This window comes from Lycorma delicatula, chromosome 5 (genome assembly GCF_047948215.1).
Source record: "Lycorma delicatula isolate Av1 chromosome 5, ASM4794821v1, whole genome shotgun sequence".
NCBI lineage: Eukaryota > Metazoa > Arthropoda > Insecta > Hemiptera > Fulgoridae > Lycorma > Lycorma delicatula.
In genome coordinates this window covers 165351083-165377392 of record NC_134459.1, presented here as the reverse complement: position 1 = coordinate 165377392, position 26310 = coordinate 165351083, and the positions used below count along the sequence as shown (strand labels likewise).

Sequence of the window (26310 nt, the reverse complement as noted above, 5' to 3'; positions counted from 1 at the left end):
AATGTCAATCCTTACCCAGAGATGAACTATATAAGTAAGAATGCTAAGCACTTCTCCAATCAGATATCCATTCCTATATGGAAAGATTACAATGGCTATTCCAAAGCTGTTTTTTAATGGGCCAGAAAAATAAGAGAGTGATATATATGTTTAAGATTATAATATATCTGCATTACTTTTTCACACAGCTGTCAGCCAAATTCTGATACTTACAGTACCCAGAGCCTAAAAAAATTTGTGGAAGATCTCTGCTTCCAAGATATGAAGTTAGTTATTACGCTCATCAGTAGCTTCTCACTGGTTTCAAAGAATTAAGTAGCCATCTTCAACTTTTTAAATTGATGATAGTCAGCCAGAGCTAAATCTTGTCTTGCAGAATACTCTAATCAATATTCAACAAACGTTTTGAATTGACCATATTTAAAACCCATTTTGCTTTTGTTACTAACTTATGAGACAATTGTTTTTAGCCCAATGTTCAATGAATTCTGATACCAAATCTACTTGCAGATCAAAACACTTTATCCATAATTTTTTTGACTTGATAATGCTTGTTCAAATTTTTTTCTAAAAAGGGCAGAAAGGTAGTGAATCTGAATTTTGGGCTGTAACTCAATGCTGTAACTCATAACATTAAATTAAACACATCCATTATTTGGTTCTTTGTTGTATTTTCCCTCCCATGTAAAAAAAAAAAATCAGGCAACATTCCTCACTAGGCCCAGGTATTTGGGATGTGATTTCGAGCCGGTCCTGTACCGGTGTAGAATGGTGATCTTAATGCACTAGTTCTAAATTTCGAACAGTTGTCCATCTCCCACCTGTGGAGGAGGCTTTACAGCCTCATGATGGAAGCATGGCAGCAAGAATGGCACACTACGACTAAGGGAAGGTCCTTGTATAGATTTATACAGGATCTGGGGAGAAGGTATGCCTCTCCTTCGTTTTTAAGGGCAACAGGAGCCCGAGTGCTTCCCAACTATATAAATTTAAACCAATATTAGTTTCGGTTCCCTTTGTGGGGAAGTCCAGTCGAACAAACACATGATGTTTGACTGCCCAGCTCTTGGGGGGGGGGGGGGGGCAGAACTCAGGCCAACCTGGAACTTAGAGGTCAAGAGGAAAATTGGGCACTCACAAGCGGCGAGTCAATGTGGCTATCACCACATTGTCAGACCGTGTGGGAGTTCCTTGATGCAGTTGCTTTGTTCAACCATCACTAGTTTACCTAAGGGAAAAGATTCCTACCGCACTGCTGTAGGAAGCTAATCGAGAAATATGGCTTGCTACCAGCCAGATTAAGGCTCCAAGCACTTTAATGGTGATCAGGTACTTGCTGACATTCAGCGGCCTAGGTGTGGCAGTGAATTGCTGTCTTTGATGAAATAAATTTAATTATTGCTAGTCATATATGTTTTAGCAGTTGACAGGGTGAGCCTACCCATTTTACCCATATATGACAAGTGGGCGGTGGGACATGCAAGCGAGTGGTGTGTGGTACCATGTTTATTCTGTTCACGCTTTTAGGTTAGCTCTAGAAGCTAGGTAGGACACCAGTCACTAAACTGTTTCGAGGCTCAGTAGCCATTTGTGGCACAGACATTCGGTCTTCTGCTTTAGGGTGACCGAAAAGGTTGGTGGCAAGAGAAATGCCAAGCAAACCAAACATTCCCCACTAGGTACGTTGTAATTTAGGCTCTGTAAATTACTGATTGCTATTCTGTTAGACCTAAAAGAATGATAATAGATGTGACAGATGGTAGGACCCATTGGTTATCTATTATCTGAACAAGGTTATATAAATTGTTGATTATTATTGTGCTTATGCTATGTAATTATTACAACTGGTTTATTATTAGCAATTAATCAAAAGTCAATTTTTGAACTGTCTCGCAATTCTTAAACATGTTGTATAATTTGTTGTAATCACCTGTGTTCAATGTCTGGTGACCTCCTATAACCAGTACTTCAATTGACACCAAACAAAAAGTTTAACTAGGTTTTTTTTTTATCTGATAAATATAAGTAAGTTTGTGTTTTTTTTTTTTCTTATTTTCAGATAATTGCTGGCACAATAGACTTAGCAGATAGTAAATCTTGGCAAGTTCATGAATGTCTACGTACCATTCCTTATAAAGATTATGGAAATAAAGAAATAGGGAGGCATGATTTTTGTCTAGTGCAGGTAGATTACTTTCTTTGTTTTAATTAGTGTGATATATTTTTTTTTAAATCTTAACTGAATATTATGTCTGTATATTTTTTTATTTTTTTTTTTTAAATTGGTAGAAAGGAAAACATTGATATGATTAGACATAATCATATTTACATTTAACATGTTGGCTGCAGTATTGGTTACATAAGGACTGTAGTAAAAAAAGGTTAAATTTACTGTCACTTCAGTGTGATACCAGGCACAGGATGGTATGTATGGTTGCATAAACAAGATAGATGTTTGTAGAGTTCATAACACTGCTAACAAATTGTTTTATTTATGATTGACAAATAGGGTCAGAAGTGTTTTATTTATGATTGACAAATAGGGTCAGAAGAATTGAAAGCTTACAAGTTATAGGTCTCCTAATAAATCAGTAAATATGTAGACATGTAGATATGTAGATATGGAAAATGTGTAATGCATGAAAATTACATGCATTTAAAAAAATATCCAGCCAACGTGTTAAAGGAATAAACCACTGCTACCACTGACTGCATACAAAAACTGGCTGCAGTGTCAGAATGTACTAGTGGCAGAGTGAAATTACTTCCTTAAATTGTCGCATAATAACATAATAATGTAATACTATAAGTTTGTTCTTAAATAATTATTATTAGTTTTTCATCAGTTGTGTTAAGAATAAAGTGATTTGTAGCATTAATGTTTTTGCTGTTATAATAGCACAATTTTGTTATTAAGCAATATATTTATAATAATACAGTATAAGTAATAATAATGGGTAGTTATTTAGTAATGATTTGATTTTTTACACATTTTCTATTTAATTTTTTTAATATTCATTTTTTTTTAAATTGTAGCTTCATTTTAGACTTCAAAATGTAAATAAAGAATTACATTTAAAAGTTATAAGATAAAAGTTACATGCTTTTCTTACCAAATTGCCCACACCCTTAGAAATGTCATATTAAATCATTCCACGCAATTTCCATCATATGCAAATACTGTTTTCTGTCCTTTTTACATTAAATTTCAGTTTGACCTAATCTCATAGACACTTTACAGAAAATCCTTTCCATATTTAAAGCAAATAGTACAAGGAAGTAAAAATGGTAATGTAATTTTTTTTCTCAGGTTGTTAGGCCATTTTATTTTTCTAATTATGTTAATATGGTAACATTTTCAAATCAAAATTGGCCAGAATGCAGAGTGAGAAAAAACTGCATCATTATAAGTTGGAAAGATAATGAAAGCAAATCACCACCTAACCTTCAATATGGTAGAACAATAGCAAAAAGAGGTTTGAACGCTTGTAAATGTACTCGGTAAGTACCAATTTAATTTATTTTATTATAGTTTTTTTGTTATAATATTTAATAGAGATTTCTGTCATTTATCTAATCACTTAACAACTACTAATCAACATTGTATAATAATGTTAACATCTGTTATACCTGAAATATTAACTAATTAATTCTTGTAAGTTGCTGTCACCAGCTGTACTAATAATTCAAACACCCTATTAATTAAGGCCGAAGACACTCACATGTCACTAGATTTATTTAAATCAGTTGATGATTTTTACATTAACTTACCTGCAGTTTAATTTATCAACAATGTCCATGAGTTGATGGTGAAAAAGGGCCCAACAAGTCCATATTTAAGACATGTGGAACACTGATTGACTAAAAAAACATGGGGTACCATAGGGCTCATGACTTTCAACCGAACTGTACCTAATTTTTATTAATGATTTGTGTCAAGGAAAACTGAATGGTAAGCTCACAGCTTTTGCTAACAATGTGGCACTGAGTTACAATGCAGATAATAGGGATCTTCTTTCACATTTAGTGTATGCGGTTTCAGAAACTTAATCTATGGTTTTATATAAATGCATTAAGTATAAATTATGAAAAACCAAATTACTCTCCTATAAGTTAAGACTAAATACAGACCAGCCATTGATCTTAAAAATGCACACTTTTGGATGTGTAGCAGCCACCTATGTATGTGGAATAATTGAAGAAGCTGACTATGGTAAAATCTTGACAAAGTAATAGACTCCTGACTGAGCTGGAGTTACCATTTGAGAGGTTTAAGAAAACTTGTTATTGTGGAAATGCTGCCTGTAGATTTACTTGCAGAAGAGCACCTAGCAAGATACTGGGGCACGGATCCAACAGAAGCAAGAAGTATCCTGTTGGACAAGTGGCAAGAAAGTTGGGATGCTGCAGAGACCAGTAGGTGGACCCACCATTTCATTCCACGTATTAAAACATAGTTTGGCAGGAGACATGGGGCGGTGGACTTCTGGATGGTCCAGTGGCTTACGGGTCATGAATCAACCGGGGTCTATCTCTACTTTGGAGGGATTCATGGATTGATGAGGTGCCAATACTACAAAGGTATGAACAATGTGGTGCACACCTTCATGAGATGCCTGAAATGGGAAGCCAAAAGACCGTTGGATCGGCAGGTCACAACCGAAGAGATGATGGCAATTATGATGGGTTCGAATGCAGGCTGGAGACAATGCACAAGTTGGTTCCAAAAAGAACTCGCCTCAAGTTAGAAGAGAAAGCTAAAGCATAGGGTAGTGGCTGGTCCAGAAGTGGGGATGAAGGCCAGCTCCTGGGGGTGGGTTACAGGGGTCGCAACTGGGTCACTGTCGTTGGGTGTCCCTGGGGGCACTGGAAGCTCTCACAGAAGGACAATACTGATAGAAAGGACACACATGGTGGCGATGCTATATCTTGGGTGGTTCTGCCACTGCTTTGTGTTGGGAAGGGTTTTTAATGGATCCCTGCTTCAGCAGGAAACCCCACACAACCAGCAGTACAGGCTGCTGGGCATCTGGTTGCAGATTTTCCCCTCTCCAACTCAAAAAAATATAAAAGAAAAAATAAGCTTCTATCATATGTTGTAAATTATACTTTATCCAAATCTTTTGCCCAACCTGTGTAACGAATAAGATATGCTATGCGTTAGTTCAAGGTAGGCTTCAGCAAGGCATGTGGTGTGGTAACGTACTTATCTCTCAAAAATTAAACCACTTATTTATTAGAATAGAAATTTATAATATGGACAATAGCTAAAAAAATCTAAAAAAATCACTTTGTTTAGAGAGAGAGGATTTCTTTCATTGAGCTATTTTTATTTTCTAAATATTTTACATAAAAAAAAGCCAATACTCATATAACACATATAATAATTATAATTTAAGATCAATGAATATACTTCCTCTTCCAAGACCCCAAAAGAAATATTCTGTAGATTCTATGTGCATGTCGCTCCCCATATATTAGGGACAGTGCTCCCATATATATAAGATATATTAAACGTGTAGGTATTGTTAGGAGCCCATTAAAGAAATGGCTATGTTACTGTATATTAATGATATTGAATTATATTTCTCACGTATAATCTAGTCTCAATACAATTTAGAATTTATCAAATTATTTAGTTGTCTAACATCTAGCGACAGTCTTAATTTGATTTTGTACTCTTAAATTGTATTTTTGTTATATTCTGCATCTTAATGAATGCTAGACTTAGTTAAAAAGCAAAGAGTATCCACTATGCTGTATGATTGTTGGTACAAGAGAATAATATTCTATAGTGTACGTAATATCTGAAGGCGGGTCCATAATATGGTATGGGATTCCCTCCTCTGCTCTTAACATCACTCAGTGACTTTTCCTCACACCAGCAGCCAAAGTAATGTGTTCCAAAAACCACATCAATTAATTTTCACTGACTTGCACCGTATCTAATTATGACATTATAACAGTAAAAAATAACTTCAGGTAATTTGTTATTACAAATAACATTATTTACGTCTAATATTCTGATCAAGATGTTTACGAAATAATTTGTTTATCTATTTCTTGAAAGTGTATATTTTTTGCAAGTAGATTAAACTAAGGTTTTCCTATAAATAAACAGTAACAATGATGTAATACAAAAGTATATGAAATGAGTTGTTTATATATTACATGCCATAATGTTACGATTTTCTTTAATGTGGCATTGTTATTTACAAAAATTATTTCTAAATAGCACATGTGCAACAATAACTAACACTCTTTTGAGCTTTGTGGGCCTACAAAACTACAAAATAAAAATATTATTTTTTACAAAAAATACACAAATAAATAAAGCATTAAAGAAATGTGAATAAAAATAACATAATTATAGTCAGTATTAAATTTATTATTAAAAAAATTTATGATTTCTACAGAGATATTAAGTTCTTAATATAATAAATTTAAAATTAATTAAAACGTTAATTCGCACTATATTTTATAAATATAAAACATAAAATGATTTCATACAAAATAATTTATATAGTAGCTCAAATAAATAAATAAATAATAGCAAAAAAAAATGAATACAGTAAAATAAACAATAAAAAAAAAACACAATCAAAATAATAATAAATACAAGTCTTATTTTTGGAGGTCTTACTTTTATGACAAGTAGCATATGTTCTGCATGCCAGATTATAGGAATGGGTTAGAGGAGGCAAGAAGAGACAGCTTGTAGGGAGGACCTGCCTTTAGATTTAAATATACTACAGTAGAGGTATACGATATTAAATGGAAAGTAAAAACCAATTCATTAAATTTTATTATTTTATTATTGTGTGATATACAAAGAATAACTTTTTTGTTGTAACAAGTATATGCTGGTATCTCCTACTCAAATAACTCTTAGGAGTAACTACTAATTGCTCACGTTATGTTCTATCTTAAATAAGTCCACTAATCTCAAGCGTAGTCTCAAAAAGAAATATTAAAATGTCAATATCATTTTGGATATAACTTTTAAAATTTTGTAACATAATATTAAGCTTGACATAAATTTGGAAGAAATAAAAATCATTAAAGAAAAAAGAAACATAAAATTATGTAAAACTATCATTTTTTTTTAAATTGAACCAAACTTGTTTAATAAAACAATTTTATGACTTAAACTGAGATTTTACAAAGAAATTAAAACAATGAAAATCACAAATCATTAACAAACGAGTGCATCTTACGTTCTGAAATATGTATAAAATATGCACGTAAAAAAGCATATAAAATATACTTACACACAAAAACATATGACAGTTATATAAATGAACATAAACAACTTCAATCAAACACACTCTGATTATGAATATTTCTAACTTAATGTGTCAGTAGTAACGCCAGTTGACACCAGAATGAGAAACAACAGCAATCACTGAGGGAATCTACTAAGAAAGACAAGTGGAAACATTGTAATGTTTATTAAGTAGCTTTGGTTTGGTTTATCATTAAAAAAATTAATTATATTTTATAATTTATTTATAACTTTAATGAATAATTATAGTCAAATACAGTCAAAGGAATAAGTATTTTACTACAGAAAATTATTCTATTAATCATAAAATTCCAAAAAAGGAGAATGTATCATATTACACAAGTTAAAATTTTTGTAAATTAATGCTATTAATAACCATCTCATATTATACATTTTTTCTTCGTAATGTTTGTTGGAATTATATCAATGTGACACCACCCCATTAACATTTTGCATATTTTTCTTAATTGTGTGTAAAATACTCTCTGCATTAAAAAAAAAACTTATAAAAAAACTGTGGATTATATTTTAGTTTACTGTAGATTATGGTTAGAAACAATGGATTTTGCCAACGTTTAAAAGTTAAGCAAGTTAATTAATACTAACCTAATATATACTTGGCATTACAAGAACCTCAAAACTTAGAAATATATAAACTTAGGTTTTCATTTTTTGATATTTCATAGGCGCTGATTTTAAAAAAATAAATCTTTACAAGTAAGTATATTTAAATCTGTTTTTTGTTAATACCTGGTTGGGGCATAAAGACCGCCCACATTTGGAGGGATCACTGTGTGGAGGTGGGGTAGGTCTCATTCAGATGGTTTGCTCTACTGTTTTCAGTACCCATCATGAGTTGGACCGGTGAACATCAGGGCTTTGTTATTAAAGTGTATTATGAGAACAATCGGTCTGTGATAGTGATGCAGAGGGCGTTCCATACACACTTCATACTTGGTCAGAATGCATCTGTACCAGATCGAAAAACGATTTTTCTATGGAATTCTAACTTTCAGGCAACTGGATGCACACTGAAAATAAAATCACCATGCTGCCTAGGACCGAACACCAGAAAATATGGTAATAGTAAGAGCATCTATTCAGCAATTTCCAAAACGTTCTGCTCATAAGCGTCCCATGGCACTGGGGATATCAAGTCTGAGTTTAAGGAGGATTCTGCCTGCCAATTTAAAACTGCTTCCTTACAAGATTATGTTGGCTCAAGAATTAATTGAGTGAGATCATGCAGCCATAAAGCCCTAAGTGCGGAAATTCTTGAACAGGCACCTGCTGTAGCTGTTATTTTGAGTAGCGATGAAGCTCACTTCCACGTAAAATCATATTTAAAAAAAATTATTCTGTATGTGTTTCATTTAAATTTTTTTTAAATCAACCAAATTTTTTTGTATTCAAACACAGATAAATTTAAATACATTAATACAACTTTAAAATAACAGTTTCAAAAGTCATTGGAAATGTCTTTAAAATAACAGTTTTTAAGAGTTTAAATCATTGTAATTGTCTTGCTTTTAATTGTTAAAGTATGTTGACAAACTTTCGCTTTTACAATGTTTGATCAGTTTCTCTAAACAAAAACTAGCAATAGTTGTGCATCATTCCAGGATCCCAACTTACTTGGTACTGAACTCCATGGTCAGAATATCCTGATGGAAACGCTTTCATTGCTCATCACTGACAGAGCACAAATTTTCAGGAAAAAATTTTAGTTGGGAGTGTAGGAAATGAATTTTAAATAACATCACGGTTCACATTTTCTAAGTTCATTGTCAAAAGTTGAGGCCTTAAGCAGTTTTTTGATTTCCAGGCTGATAAAGAACCCTCCTTGAGCTTACCACCATTCAGGTTAGGAAAACTTTTAAATGATTAAATGCTGGTCGATCTTAATCTAATGTCTTTAAAAAATTCTTTATGAGTCCATGTTTTATGTGAATTGTGGCAGTATGACTTTACCACTCTCAATTAATGATAAATGCTTTACATTTTTTTTCACCAGCCACAAACTTTTGCCACAATGGACAGTCTTTATTTGGGAATGTCTTTTTGAATCATCACCATCCCAAAGACAAAGATAACAACAATATTTAGTAAACCTACCTTGTAAACCAACAAGTAATACAACAACTCTCAGATCACTGCAAATTTGCCACATAATTATGCTCTTTGTATTTTATTGCTTCTCTTATTGATGCCATACTTTCATACATTTCTTTCATATCAACTGCACGAGCTAATGGAATCGATGTCTGTTTGTTACCATTATACAATAAAACTGCTTTCCTGCTAACTTTAGAAGAGTCAATAAAAAGATTTCATTCTTCAGGAATGTGCTGAATTCCAAGCACTTTCATCAGGCCATAGACATCAATACAAACGCACAATGAATTTTTTATAGTAAAAAAGTTTTATTTCATGTTCTAAACATAGTTCATTTTTTCTAGTAGATTTAGATTCTGTTGTTGCAGGCTAGACCCCAGAAGTTCAGCTTGCTGCTTTGATAACTTTAAATCATGAATTAAATCAAGTTCACGTTGCTGAATTAAATGAGGAGATTTTTCATGAAATACGGGAAGAAATTTTTCCATATCATCTATATATTCTGCTTCATTTTCAGACTGTTCTAGTAATGTTGGATTAGATGGTGGTACAAGTACAGGTAACTCCTCTCCATGTGATACCAGCTTTAGAGCTGAGTCTACATCTGTATATTTTATGAACTTATCCAAATATATTTGTCATTCAAAAGTAGCAGTGTGTGAAGTGGTCCTTAGATTCATGCCAGTTAACCATACATCTCAGAGATGGTTGACCTGAGACTGTTCAAGGCTACACTTCATTTACATTCATACATATTACCATGAGTTACTGAGCATGATATGCAAATAACATGAGGCACCCAGATTTTATCTTGATCCCCCAGTGCACAGTCAAAATAAAATTTGTAAGCACTTTTTATCAACTCAGAAATAGTTTTTTGAGATATAATCATAAATTTATCACGGACATATGAAAAATTGTCTGGATGATTTGAACATTGACAAACTTTTGCAGAAGCTATGTTGTAGCAAATAAAAACAACAAAAATCACCTGTATTATAAAGAATTGATGAAAATATAGCAAAACACTAATAACTTTGTGAAACCCAACACAGTGTAGACAAGTAAAGCTAAACTGAGTAAAATTTTAAGCTCTGCAGTAGGCAACAACAAATGCGTGTCTTGTATGATGTCATCTTACAGATATGTTTGTACAAACCTATTTCTCATGATACTGGTATATTTTCTTTTTTTCTTTATTAAGCATGTATACATATTGTTTAAAAGTAAAAATACATAAATTGTTCTCAATTGTGTAACCAGTAGTTGATAAAAATGATTTTATTATAAAAAAAGTTTACAAATTTACGATTTACATAAAACCTTTATGTGGCAACACAATTTCAGCAGCATATTTGAAATCAGCACCCAAATTACAGTGAGGAACTTGTGTAATATGTTACAAACAAATTTTGTGTTGACTAGTGTTATTATTATTATTCCTTTTTTTGTCCTCATTATATTTTTCTTATTCTGATAATAATATTAATACTTGTCTTGCACCATCTTCAGGAATCCATTAATCTATATTAAACACTACTACAAATTTCATTCTGTCATAAAAAGGCGTATGATGTACTACATAACACCATATAGATAAATAATACTCTATCTTTAGTAAAGGGTGTAAAATATAAAAAAAGTATATTCACACACAACTAGACATATGTTTAGTTTGAAATAATGCAAAAGGTTTGGTTGTTATGCAGATAAATGGACATCTAGAGATAGTATAAGACAAGTGCTAACCTATAGAACTAATAGCAGAATAAGAAAAAAAGGAAGGTAGGCTGCAAATAAAACTAACTATAATTTTTTACTAATTTAATTAATATATTACTTACCAATCAGGTGACTACAATGCTTTTTGAAACAGATTTAGGTGACACATTTCATTATGGGTAACAGATATCTAATTTAGTGATTTTTCTCAGTTGAAGGATTTTATTCACAAAGTTGAATTTCATGTATACTTAAACAAGATGGGCAATGTACCTAGTATATTAACTAAATTTTTTTGTAAATTGAGTAATATATTTTATATATTAGCAAGACATATATTCTTTTAATCAGTGAAGCAACTTTAAAGGACTGCTGTTTATAAAAAAGATCAAAAAGTTCTATTTGTTAATTGAAAATATTCAAATCGTTTAAGTTAAAACAGATGTAACTATGATCTAGGAGCAATGATTCTTAGAAAGTACTTATTGGACATTATATTGCTAAGATATTAACAGTAATTTATATGATTACGGCGACTAAGAAGTTCAATATTAATTTACCACTATGATTTCTATTTGTTGCCCATCATGACAGCTGAAGTCGCAGTACAACTAACAGATGACTCCCTTTTATAGTAAACCACATTGAAATATCAATTTTTTTTTTGTATTGTGTTAAATAAGTATCCAAAAAATTAAAGGTGAAATTTTCATTACTGCACAACTGCTACTGTTCACCTACTTAAAATAAATATTTTTTTATTTGTCTGTAGAACTTCAGTTTCTATTTGTTTTATTATTTTTGTTACTGCAGGAACTATCGTTATTCTTTTATTTTGCTGTAATTTAATTGTGCTTATTATTATTACTACATTTTTTTATTTATTATTTTTTTTTTAGAAAATATCAAATAGATACATTAATTTGTGTTAGAAGGCATAGTATCTGTTATGGAAGTGGAGGTAGCCCTCTTTTATGTGAAGGTGAATTAGTTGGATTAGCACATGCAAATTTTGATAAACACTGCAATAATAGTATTATGACACATACTCGTATTCAAACTGAATGTAATGAATCCGATAAATATAGTGTTTACACATACTTATTTGCATATAAAGTCTGGATTAGTCAGTACATAGAAGTATTTGATAGGAGTGATCAAATACGACAATACACAGATATTTATTCAGATAAATTCAGAACAAAGCATGAACGTGCTGTTAACAAATATGAACGTTCTGACAGAGTAATTGTGATGGACCATTTTTCAGATCAGCTAATTATATATTTATGCCTAATGGTATGTATCTCTTAAATAAATTTGAAATCATTTAAGGTAATTTTCAGTTATAATCTAGATTTAAATCTAATTATAAAATAGTAATTTAACAATTATTGTAATATTTAATCTCAGTTGAAATTTAATTGTAATTTAATATTTAGACTGCCACATCTATATTATTTAAAATTCACTTATAACACTGGGTTTTTGGATAAAGGAAAATAGATTACAAGATACTAACATTTTTTAACTATTTAAAATTGTTTTATTAACATATATAATAATTTTATTAGGTACATAAGGGGTACATACTTATTGGGTTCTACTTAACCCCCTTATCACCAAATATTTTATATAATATTTATAATAACAGTCACAACTTGAAAACAGATAAATGATCAGACGTTATAAAAAATTAAAACACATTTATAATCATTAAGTCAGGTCTCATGGGACCCTTTTATTAAAGTTCCCATGTTGTCTACGTTAAAATAAAAATTGATTTTTTAAGTGCAGGTCACAATCAGCTCCTTTGTTTTTTGGGACTTAAAAGTATATTTATTAGAGTAATTTTTTATTTTAATAAGTCAACTTCATTTGAAGCAATGTTATTCAATAAGGCTAAAACAATTATAGTTTTCAAAAAAGAAATAAATATATTACATATTGGTCTCCTTTGTTAAATGGGGTCGAAAAAGGCCAAATTTGGAATAAACATAACTAAATTTTTACTTTTTATCAACAGGTTTTTGAGATATGAGGGAAAACTGTTTAGTATCCAACCACCCCTGAATCTGATTAAATTAAAAATTGTAATTTTAAATAACTTAAGTACTTTTATTGTACTAAAGCTCAATTTTCTGTGATGCTTACAAAAACTTCAAAAATTAAAAATTAAAAAACTACCCTTTCCCTTTTTTTAATTTTCTCCAAGATTTAATGCCATCAATATTCACACAGATGTGGGATATACTGGCACATATATATGGGCACATATATATATATATATATATATATATATGCACCTGGTGGCTGAAAAGTATTTGTCATGAAATTTTTAAGAAAGTAATTTTTATTTAATAAGTTGGCAATGTCAGTACAACTGATCAACAATAAAACAAAAGTAAGTTGCATTTTTCAAAATTAATATGCATTGTTGATTTTGTGATAAGCAGCTAACGGATGTTGAAGTGCAACTGCATTAGTTTATTTTTGGATGAAGTTGGTATTTTATTTTTTTTATTAAGCTTAAAAAATGGAAATAACAAAGCTGAAAAATAAAGAAGATTAAAGAAATCAAAATCTAAAAAAAATCTTAATTTAGATTAAACTAATTTAACCTGACGTAGAAACCTGGTTTAGTTTTTTAACTTAGCAAAAAAAAATCATGTAATCTATGAAAAACTCTTGGATAAAAACAATGTTTTTCTCAATTCAAGAAAGAGTAGAAATAGTATTTTTATCTGAAGAAATAAAAACATACTCAGGAACAGCTAATGCATTTAATGCACAGCATCCTAATCATATAATTTCCAGGATTGCTGTCACAAATTGAATAGAAAGATTACAATGCACTGTTAGCTTTTTAGATGATAAAAAGCCTAGCTAACCCAACATAGATGAAGTTATTGAAGAAGGAAAATTAACAGAAATTTCTGTTAATAATCAACATTTGGCAAGAGTGATTGCATAAATAATAATTTATCTAGGTGGTCAGTGCTAAAACTATTGAAAAAACATAAATACCACCTATACAAGATTCAATTAGCACAAGAACCTATTGAAGATGATTTCAACTGGAAGGTTGATTTCAGTGAAATTTTGACACAGATTAACAGCAAGAAGTATTTCTGGCTTCAACCAATTGTTCACTGATGAAGCTTCATTTTCTTTATACAGAGCTGTTAACATACATAATAGTAGGTACTTTCTTTCTTTTTTCCTGTTTAGCCTCCGGTAATTATCATTCAGATAATACTTCAGAGGATGAATGAGGATGATATGTATGAGTGTAAATGAAGTGTGGTCTTGTACAATCTCAGTTCGACTATTCCTGAGATGTGTGGTCGATGGTTGATGGGTGGGTTAATTGAAACCCACCCATCAAAGAATACCGTATCCACGAACTAGTATTCAAATCCATGTAAAAGTAACTGACTTTACTAGGACATGAACACTGAAACTCTCGTCTTCCAAATTAGTTGATTTGGGAAGACGCGTTCACCACTAGACCATCCCAGTGGGTTATAATAATAGTAGGTACTGGTCCCAAGAAAACCCTCACTGGTATCATGAAAGTCATATCCAGCACCCAGAGCGGTTAAATGTATGGGTTGGAATAAAGGTGACACTTTTTGGTCCATTTGTCATTACTGGAAATTTACATGGTGATACCAATTTGGTGAAACCAAATTGCAATCAGTCACAAATATACAAATAGCATGTAATAGTTATCTAATCATTTAATAAATCATACATTCAAAACATATAAATTGTAATTACACTCACTTATTTAGATATACAGTGAATCACAAAATTACAATCAATTATACAATAAATCATAAAGTTCATAAATAGATTAGTTTATGTAATAGTCATAAGTAACTACATAACTCAAAAACTAATCTGATTATCTTAATCAGTATGTACTTAGTATTGCACAAATCCAGGATTTCTTTAACAGTGTTGTACATGAAGCCTTATGCGTTAAGATGTATCCATTGGCCAGCACAATCATGAAGCCAGTGGAAATTATGTGTACATAATCTAGGGTAGGCTAAACCTCTAGATTGACTGTACCTATCATCGCAAAGATCTAGGAGTTCTTTGGTAATGTTGTTTGTAAAGCCTTATGCATTAAGATGGCCAGAGCAATCATGATGCCAATGGCAGATTGTACCTAGAGTCACATAACTCTAGAATTTCTTTAACAGTGTTGTTTGTGAAGCCTTATGCATCAAGATGTACAAAAGCTTGGGAGTCCAACCTCAAGCAAATGATGAGTATACCATCTTGGTGTCTCGATGTGACCAAAGTAGCCTTTAACCTACATAGCCTATGTAGCCATTAGTGTATATGTTTGTAGTGTATTTTGTATGTATGTTTGTGTTGTATGTATTTGTATCTGTATGTTGTACAACAGTCTGTATATTATATAGGAGTATGGGAACAATATGAAAATGAAAATTACAATTCCATTATTATAAATATGCATATTAAAATATAGATTAATACAATGTTTAAGAAAATATCAATAAACATATAATGAGTGCAAATAAATGAAATTACATGATAATACAGAATCATAAATAGCAAATCTAATAAAATATTGTTTCAAATATCACTATCACCTTTAAAGAATATGTTATTACTTATTATAATTCATTTAATTCAATCGCTTATGATTGAATTAAACATGATATGATTGAGGTAAACATAGTTTGTATATAGGTCTTTAAAAATAATTACATCCACAATTTTTACCAAGTTGTCAGGAATCTGTTAAATCTGTGTACCATTTCTGAAAATTCTTCATGAATATACTAAATGTCTAACACAAAGGTTAGGAGAAGTAAAACAACATTGATTGCACTGTTGTAACTAATATAAATAATTCTTAGATGATCATGTCCGTATATTGGCCCTGGGTTCAAACGAGATAAACATAATGAATTAATTACCTTGAATAATATCTATAGATTCTATATTATTTTCTTATTATTTAGATTTATTGTATAAATTTGTTTTGAATGATTTATTTTTATCAGTTACTCCATTTAATAACCTTTTGTTTATGTCTACATTGTAACTGAAGTTAAAATGTATTAATACCATTAGTAATAGTAGAAGTTGCTATAATTAAAATATCATTTACTGTTATTATTATTATGAATAGAATCATAAAATAAGTAGTATTTTTCTTAGTACAAACACATGGTGTCTGTTGATATTTCTCCTATTATTTTGAAATATAATTCAAATTACTATCTTGTATTCTTAAAATTGTTTTTATAACACTTCTTTAACCTTTTATTAAAAGATAATTAAGAAAATTATCTGTTTTGCAATGACACTTTATATGCTTAGTAAGTTATCTTTAGAAATAAATTATGCAGGACATAATTAACACTAATTAAAGATGGTTTAACTAAATTTATACTGTGAATTCAATTTTTAGAAATAATTTTTAAAATAATGTCTTGTAATCATCTTCAGCAAATAAATCATTCAAATAGTTTTGGAACAGTCCTTATGATTTAATAATTTATTAGAAAGTTTCTTATGTGGATAAATTGCATTTTTATTTTGAAACAGTAGCATAGTTGGTGTTCAATATATTCTGTTGTCAGAAATAAAATATTTAAAATATATGAAATCACCCATCAGTTACACAATTTTGAAACTTTGGTTGGTGAAAATGCACAGTAAAATTGAAATGAAAATAAGATAAACTAGAAGACTTGCAGAGAACAGTGGTTTATATAAATGAAAATAAAACATTCCTATCTGGTGGTAGAACTGGTGATAGGAGACAGAAGTGGTAAAAGAAACCTACCATCAGAGAGAACACCAGTTGATGATGATCATCGTTCAATTCAAATTCTTCATTTCATATATTCTAATCTTATAACATTTTATGTAGTTAACTCATAGTCTCTGCCAGTGATTCACTCCTTCTTAAACCTCTCATTCTTAATGTTTTATTTTTTCTTACAGGCATGTTGCAATATCAGTCTCAAAAGTACCAATTATGCTGCCTGTAATTTATTGTTACTTCTTTCTATTGCAAATTAATTTTCTTGATGGAACGTTATGAGGACCCCTCACTTTTACTCAGAGAGAATAAAATGAAGAACTTAGTGTTTAGCAAACTATAATTGAAACAGGTTGGTGAGTTGTAGGTATTTAAGTACAGAGAAATTCTATATTTTAAAATCTCTCTTTAGAAATATTATTTCATTAAATTTTGGTTACATATTTTTCGGTTAAAGTACAATTGTTAATTAATGGTTTGAACTTATAGGAGTGTCATTTTCTCTAATTCTTAAATATCACACACTTTTAATATTGTGACCATATAAACAGTTGATTTATATGGCTAGACCAGTTGACAGTTAACAGTTTGCCAGTACACTAATGGTATCATTAGTGTACTTTCATACATGTTGGTAAACTTTCTCTAGGATTAGGCGTCTGTTGCAGTGTCAATGCTTTATGGTAAAGTATTTTTTATAAGGCAGCACTGTAACATTGAGTTAAACATCCTTTTTTTTCTGGGTTTAAAGTTAATTTACTGATTAATTACAGTTGAATCCAATTTTTTTCTTTCTAAGTATGTTTTTATATTTTCCTTTTTTTCCCTGTTTAATTCTCTCCTTTTCCTTTGGTCCTTTTTCTTTGAATTTAACATATTCATACATTCTTGTGATTGTCCCTGTCACTTGGATCTGTGCCTTACACAAAAATTAATTATACCTTAATATGACATTTTTGGTGATATAATCATTATGGATTCTTCAAATATAATTTGTTCAGCATTTTACTTAAACTCTATACTTATCATGCTACACTAATGAAGTATTAATTGCTAAAAATACCTTAGTAAAATTGTTATTAATTGATCATATGTTCACAGGCACGTGTACACATACACACACACACACACAGAGAGAGAGACAGACAGGGTTAAAAAAAATTCATCCAATCTAACATCAATACAAGAAAAATATTCTGTAAACACAGGAACTTTTGAAACACCTTTGTATCGGCTTATTGCTCATTTTGTGTTTCTTAGTAGAAGTTATTTCTTTAGAATAGCTTAGGTAATTTAATAAAATGTTGTATGTTTTTCTAAATGAATATTTAATGGAATAGATAATATGAAATAGAATAAATAAATGTGGAAACTTTATATTCTGATAAATTTAGTTCATACTTTTCAAATTGGTGGTCATCTTATTTTTTTGGTATACAATAAGTCAAAACTATTAGCATTGAGAAGTAATTATTCATTAGCCAACATTTTTAAAATTGTAACAATATGACAATTTTTTTTTTAATCTGATTTCAAATGACTGAGTTATGTTGAAAAATATTAGTGTGAATCAGTATTCAAAATTATAAAATATTTTAGCCAGTTTTCATTTCTAATATTATCACTCAAATAGTTGATATCACTTAAATAACACTAAAATAGTGATGTTATTATTTAGTCAAAAAACTAACCATACGGTAATACAAAATATTTCAGTCAAGTATTTTATAAAACATTGTAAATAAAATTCCAGTTGATCTTAATGTTTGTAACAGAAAAAACAATATATCGTTGTGATTTTAGTATTGTAACTATTACTGTGATATTTTTTAAAACTTTGAGATTGCTTTTTGATAAGCTATTGCAAATCATGGATGGTTGACATACCCCTAATATACAGAAAAGCAAACAGATCTGCTGTAGAAGCAGATCAATCTGCTTCTTTAAATGCAAAGCATGGGAATGTGCTCAGATTATGAATATATTTGCTTGTTGGCTCTAAATTGTTTTTTTTGGTTTTAATGAAACAAAACTGTTAAAATTTAAAAATAAATTGTTAAGACTAAATTAATGTATCAAACTGTATTTCTTTATTTATAATTCCTAATATTTGCACTATTATTCTATTGTTGATAGTTAATGAGTTTACTGAAAGTAAGCACATTAACTATCCACAAAAAAAAGATCAGTATCAATAGGATTTCTTTTAGACACGTGTAGGTAGTAAGGAGATTTTGGATCTTCTAGAGATCATCTAAATAGAGCAGCTCAATTGAAGTTGATTCCAAGTTCATGAGAAAGCTGGAATAAAGAAAGGGGAGAGAGTAATCTCTGACCTAGTACCTCATTTTAGGATGGCATTTTAATTTTGTGATCTTAATTACAAAAAATTATTTTCTTTCTTTTCATTTATTGCACACATATAACATTATTTTTGTATTAAATAAAATTAAAATAAATAAATCAACCGCATTGAATTAGATTTTTATATCATTATATGTGAATTTCAATTATTCAAAATTATTTATAGTTAAAATTGTTTACTTACATCCATTAAATAAGTGCATTTCATTGTGATTTACTTTAAGATTACTTACAATGATACAAAAAGTACATTTTTTTAAGAATTTTTTTTTATCATCCATTAAAATATACTTCCCCAAAACAAATAGAAAGTGCTCAACACGCACTCAAAAAGGTGAAAATATTCTAACAAATCAAAAATTATAAAATATATTAGCATACACAAATAAAACATCAATTTAGCAAATAAACAAAACACAATACCCTTTACTACTTTTCAGCCACTTAAAAAATTCTAGACATGCAAAAACTGCTAGCAATAACTTCAGCTGAAAAGTAGTTAAATAGCAGCAATATGTGACGATGAGTATTATTACAAAAAGAAATTAATATGGAGTAGTATTAGTAAAAAGAAAATTATGAAAAGTAAATTCATTCTATTTAGCATAAAACAAAATTAATACCTTTTATTTTTTTGAAAAGTAATATGCTGATTTTATAAGATTTAGTGTTGGGTTTGTTTTTGTATCATGTGAGTGAACTATATGTAACAGTATAATTTCTCATTCAATCTACATGTTGCAATTCATATTTATGTTGTGAAACATTCTCTGTTTCTGTTACATGATTTACAACCAATTTTTCTTTTGACAAAATTTTTCCAAAATTTTCGTAATGTGTATTAATTCTATCTTGGTGGCGATTAGCCAAATGCTCTTTTAATTGTAGTACTCCACATCATTTGTAATATTTTGTGGAAAATCTTACTTATTGGATCTTCTCAACGTAATTATTTGTTATTCAGCTTATCACATACCACACGTAGTTATTTCAGTAATTTTTATAAACCTACTAATTCAGTTTTTCCATATTTATTTACAGGTTAGAAATTATTGGATGTCTGTGAAAAAATTGTTGAATATTGTAAAAGTGTGATTCACAGTTCTGAATAAACTAACACAGCCTAACGGATGAAAGTTCTTAATTTCTGGGTGCCAAATGCTTACATTTTTTCAAAGTTTATTTATTAGTATATAAGAATATACTCTGTGCAGTTTATATTTTTGTATCAGATCACATTTATTTGTTAATTTATTATTTTTATGTGATAAGATATTAAAAAGTTTTAATCCTCCAAACAAAAAACTGATTCTTTAAGTACTAAGTTTGATGCTAATTCAACTATGCAAAGTTCAAACATTCAGGTAGTATAAACAAACAACTCAGACTAGTAAACTTAGAGTTAATTTGGTAAGTTATTAGTGAGTGTTATCTAAAGAAGATTCAAAACTTTTATATAATAAAACAAAAAGAATGATTTTTTCTACTTGCATGTAGCTCAGTGCTTTTATAAGTGTATCAGTGCAGTATGTAAATTCTTTTTTTTTTTTTACTAGTTACTATTATGTCTGAGTATTATTTTTCTCATTAAGAGATAGTAAGGGTTACATTCCAAAAAAGCAGTAACTTTCTTTTCTAATTTATATTTCTTATTGACATTCCAACAGTCAGTAGTCATTTTGTGAGTAGTGTTTGTTTCAAATTGTTTGAAGGTAATGAAAGCAACTATATTTTTTTCAAATCTGATAAAATATGCTTCTGTTTTTTTAAGTGGCTTCATAGAATAATTAGAAATTAATGTTTAATTTTACACTAAATTAGAATCCATCAACATCTTCTGAAGACAGAACAGATAAAAGTAGTTTCAGTCACTGAAGATGTATGAAAAAATGATTGAAGTTTTTTTGACATAAAAATTAATTTATTATTAAAATTAATAAATATCAGTAGCCAATATGGATTAAAAAATACTCCATGAATTTGTTTTTGAGAACAGAATTATCAGTGAGTGTAATTTCCATTTATCACATAGAATATGTTGCAGTGTAGGATTAAAACCTCCGTATATTTTCTTATGACTGTAAAATATTTAGTTTTCTTCATCCTATCATATTAAACATAAATCCAAGTAATAGTTAGAATTATTCAAAAAATACTGTATGAAAATTTGTTTTTTCCTCCAATGTAGCAAGGGAGAAAAATGTATTTGATTAGTAATGCTCTAGTATTTGGTACTAATGCTGATTAAGTTCTGTAACTCCAGAATACTTGTACCATTTTTCATAAATTGGGTGATAACAATTTATCTCAATTCATAAAAGTCAGTTTGGGAATAAAATGATTTGAAAAAATTAAAAAAGAAGAAAGTATACTACACTCATTAGAAGTAGATAAAAACTGAGATATATTTACAATAAAAAAAAAATCGGATGGGAAAATAAACTGCCTTGAAAACTGGATTAAAAGTATACATCATAGGGTTCTGCAGTAACAATACTCATGTTGTAAATTTAAGAAAAGTGTTTTAGTCTATCAAAATATGGAAAAAATATAACAAAAAAGATATGTTTTATCAATAGATCCTATAATTAACGAAAAATTACCTACACAAAGGGTTATTTAGTAGTTACAGCTTTTATTAATAAGAAAATTTAATTTACCAACATATTAAACAATTGACCACCCCATATTTGATTGACTGTCTGTCTGTGACTGTTTTTAGTTTAGTTAACTAGATGATATCACTTAAGTTGTTAAACTTGTGATCCTCTTTCGGTTTGAAATTTTAACCAGACTAAGCCAGATTTGGACTTTTAACCTCTGGATTAGAACATATATACCTTAGATTATCATAGATATATATACTTTAGTGTTCTAGCCTTCAATTTCTATCAAAACTAAACTATGCTTATTTTCTCTACTAAATAAAACATCATTTGCAGAGTAGCAATTTTAAGGTAAGGACCGTTAATTATGTGTACCATTGTAACACACACATTTAAAGTAAACTAGCCAAGATACTAACATTTAACATCCAAATTATTATTGTTATTATATAGTTGTTATTTTTGTGCAGTTTAGCTAGAATATGAAACTAACCTAGAAAATGTATAATCCACTATTAAATTTAACCTACATGTTCATATTTTCTTATTTAAGTTGAGAAAAAAAAATCAATTAAGTAATAATATATGAAGGTTCATGTCATCTTCCACTTTTTCTCATTTCTTAAGTTCACAATAGTTGTCTTAATTTTCTCAGATATTTATTTAGAAATGGTTTTTTATCATCAATTCACTTTTTATATTTCTTTTGTTAAAGAATGATATCCTCTCACTGGAGATCAGCAACTATGATGCTGTGTTTCTTAAACAAAATACTGAACATAAATTATGAAACTATCTACTCAATTTTTAATTAATTTATCATGTGGTTAATTTTGACTTAAATTAGATAACGAGAAATCTTTGTAAATAATATTTGAAAGAGATCCATTTAATTTGTATGGTTATCAGTAAAAAGAAAGATTAGATCTAACAGAACTTTTTTCTTTTTTTTCTTTTTCCTGTTTAGCCTCCGGTAACTACCGTTTAGATAATTCTTCAGAGGATCAATGAGGATGATATGTATGAATGTGGTCTTGTACATTCTCAGTTCGACCATTCCTGAGATGTGTGGTTAATTGAAACCCAACCACCAAAGAACACCGGTATCCACGATCTAGTATTCAAATCCGTGTAAAAATAACTGCCTTTACTAGGACTTGAACGCTGTAACTCTCGACTTCCAAATCAGCTGATTTGGGAAGACGCTTTAACCACTAGACCAACCCGGTGGGTTTGTATAAATCTCCTACTCTATGCTAACTACACCAACCTGACTTGGCGCCTAGTTTTGTAGGTAGGTTACATACTGTCAACTTATAATTTATATTACAAAAACTATTGTTTTCTTTATTATTTTATGATTATTTTTAAGGTAATTATTCATTTAAAAAAAAAAATACTAATAGAGCACTAATAAATACAAATATATTTGAATTTATACATTAAACAGTTATTATTTTTTTGGATCATAAACTCAGTCAGTAGGAAAGTTGTATCAAGAAATCAAGATTCATGAGATTTTTCCAGTGTACCTTACAATTATACTTTAAAATTAAGTTTTATATTGAAATACAAGTTACATTTTAATTATAAAACATTATTATGCTGCATCCTCTTAAGCACGGGGCCCGCGGCGGTTGCCCCAGTTGTCTGGTCCTAGGAGAGGCTCTGATAATTCATTTAGTGAACTTCTTTATACTGGTTCCAAATGTTAATTTCGACTTTATAGTGCAAAATGTGCAGTATTTATTCTTGGATTATTGGTGAGTAATCAAAAATGTAAAAAGAAACAATCATACAGGAAAATGAAAGATAACCTGAAGAAATATATCTAAAAAAAAACAAGAAGATGAATTTGAAGAAAATCTTAAGAACAAGGGAAGAATAGAAAAATTGAAGAGAGAATGATAAATATAAAGAGAGAGAAAATTTGAAAACTAGAAAATGTGTACAAAAATTAAGATCAGAAGAATTATATCAAACTAAAAAGCTTTTAAATGACTGGCAACTAAAAACAAATAAACTAAATGATGATCAACCCGACTTAGGAGAATATTCTCCGACAATATCAGAGAAGAAATGAACTAAAAGATTAATTTTTTTGAAATTTAATAAGACCGGGCACGTATGCCTCAGTGTATATGTTGTTCTGAGGGTTTTTTTCAGTCAACTTTAATGTAGATAAAATTAAACAGCAATTCCAGAATAATTAAATAAAGTTAAATGGAAATTAAACTAGAAATTCCAAAAATACGATTCTAAATTATAATTTTCAATTAACATTAAACAATCAGTTGTTTCACACAATCAGTTACATATACACATATGTAATAATGCCTATTAAATTAGATATACACATTTTTAATTATTTATTGTACATTTTTTTACAATCACGGGTTAATCATCTTATTAATAAATCAATATATTTAAATCAAAGAAAAAGAAGTTAAAAGAAATAAATTTTAAAAAAAATTGAAAAAAGATGATGAAGACTGATTCGAACGGTGTGCCTTCCCTTGTAAGATCCAAATATTTCATTAATTAGAATTTCATTTTGCTAGAACTCGGAAACCAATGAAAACAAGTACCACTTATGATATATCGTTGAAAAGCTCTCAACGAGGAATTATTACTGCAGTTTCCAAAATCCAATTTTTTGGGAATTTTGGGCTTTTTTTGGAAACTTTTGGTTTAGTCTATTGCAATTAGGTGTACAATTAGATGTTACAACAGTCCTAAATCCAAAATTTCAAAATTCTACGGCTAATCGTTTTTGAGTTATGCGAGATATGTACGTACGTACGTACATGGATTCAGTGATGGTCAAAATGGATATTTCAGTTGAAATTTGAAAACCGAAATTTTTCCGATCACAATACTTTCTTTACTTTGTACAAGGAAGTAAAAAAGAGGCAGAATTGACCCTTTTTTTAGATAATAGTGTATCTACGATTGCTGAACATGACTTTTATGGAAACGTAAAAAATAAAAACAGTAAAGGAAGACCAAAATTAGAATCTGCTAATTGAGAATGTAGGATGTAAAAGGTATAGCTAAAGGATCATAGCTAAATAGAATGCAGTGCAGAAGTATATCAACCTAATTAAACGAATAAACCCGTTGAAAAGTTAATTTTTATCTTCATGGTTGTTTTAACGTAGGTATTTATTCAAGTGAATTGTTTTGTTTCAAATTTTTGGTTTTTTCTTCATGAATTGTGTTTTTAATGATTTACTTAAAAACTTTCACTGTTTTTCCTGGTGAAAAAAATTAAATAGATTAGTGGATGGGTAGTTTTTTGTCTTTAAAAAAAACCTGTGAAATATTTTTTATAATTTATTTCATAACTTCCAGAATTATTTGAAAAATTACGCGTAAATTTATATTGAAATCATTCGTAATGAAAAGTGAGAGTGGATTTGGAAGTAAGAGAGATTAGTCAACTTCATAAAAAGTACAACAATAACTCAACTTCCATTATTATTTCATCTCCTATTCAAGTAGCAGTGGAATTTAATAATTTCATTTCTATTATTTCAAACAAAAATATTGAAGAAGTATATATATATATATTACTAGCTGCTGTCCGCACCTTCACTCGCATGGATTTTGGATTTGTACCAAGAATAACTTTTCAAAAAAAACAGATTTATTTTAAAAATTAAAAGTTATTTTTTGGGTGGTGCGTTATCTTTGGTATTTCGCTGACATAAACTTGGTGACTTTTCGAAAAATTTCATCGTATCTCGTCCATGCACGGAGCGTCATTATTTGCTTTTAACAATTTAGTTGCTTTAATATGAAACTAAAAAATATCGTAATCATGAATTAAAATAATTTTCTTATTACATACAGAAATTAAATTTAATAAAATGATCGTATCATGTGATATTATCGATTTAATAAAATAAAAAAAAATATTTTAATCATAAACACAGAATTAAATTTACTACAAATTACCTTTGATTTTACGATTTTTTAAATTCGTCACAGCATGTAACGTATCAAAATAAGATTTGTTTTCGTATGGGCGTGAAACATTTACGACTGAATAAGTACCGTGAAATTATTTAGAGATTGAAAGCATTATAAAACCGAAAGGCAGCTAGTAATAAACTAAAACTCGTGTGCATGTAAAAAATAATTTGAGCCACAACATAATACTTCGTTCGCATCGAATTTCCCAAATCCGAATTTAGATTTTTGAAAAATAGAGAAACGTGTTTACTTCTGTATAAAGAAAAGTTTAAATTTCAGTTTTCGGAACGGTAAATCTTTGCTGTGTATCTCAGAAACATAGAGTCCCAGAGATATATAATTTTTATACAAAAATTTATGTTCTTCTTTTCCACGCTTATTATAGGTAGATATTTCCAAATTTCTACCTTGCGTACTATATAAAT

At 29.4% G+C, this 26310-nt stretch overlaps 1 protein-coding gene across 1 annotated transcript in view; it reads left to right on the top strand.

Annotated features, from left to right (window-relative positions):
- The window catches only part of LOC142324580 (uncharacterized), a 95674-nt gene extending 78293 nt beyond the window's left edge, over positions 1-17381 (top strand). The window contains exons 3-6 of the mRNA XM_075365425.1: positions 2060-2185; positions 3311-3501; positions 12022-12421; positions 17120-17381. Of these exons, the coding sequence (XP_075221540.1) occupies positions 3347-3501; positions 12022-12421; positions 17120-17197 (633 nt within the window). The 5' untranslated portion in view covers positions 2060-2185; positions 3311-3346 and the 3' untranslated portion in view covers positions 17198-17381. The remainder of the gene's footprint in view (positions 1-2059; positions 2186-3310; positions 3502-12021; positions 12422-17119) is intronic.
- Positions 17382-26310: the final 8929 nt, after the last annotated feature.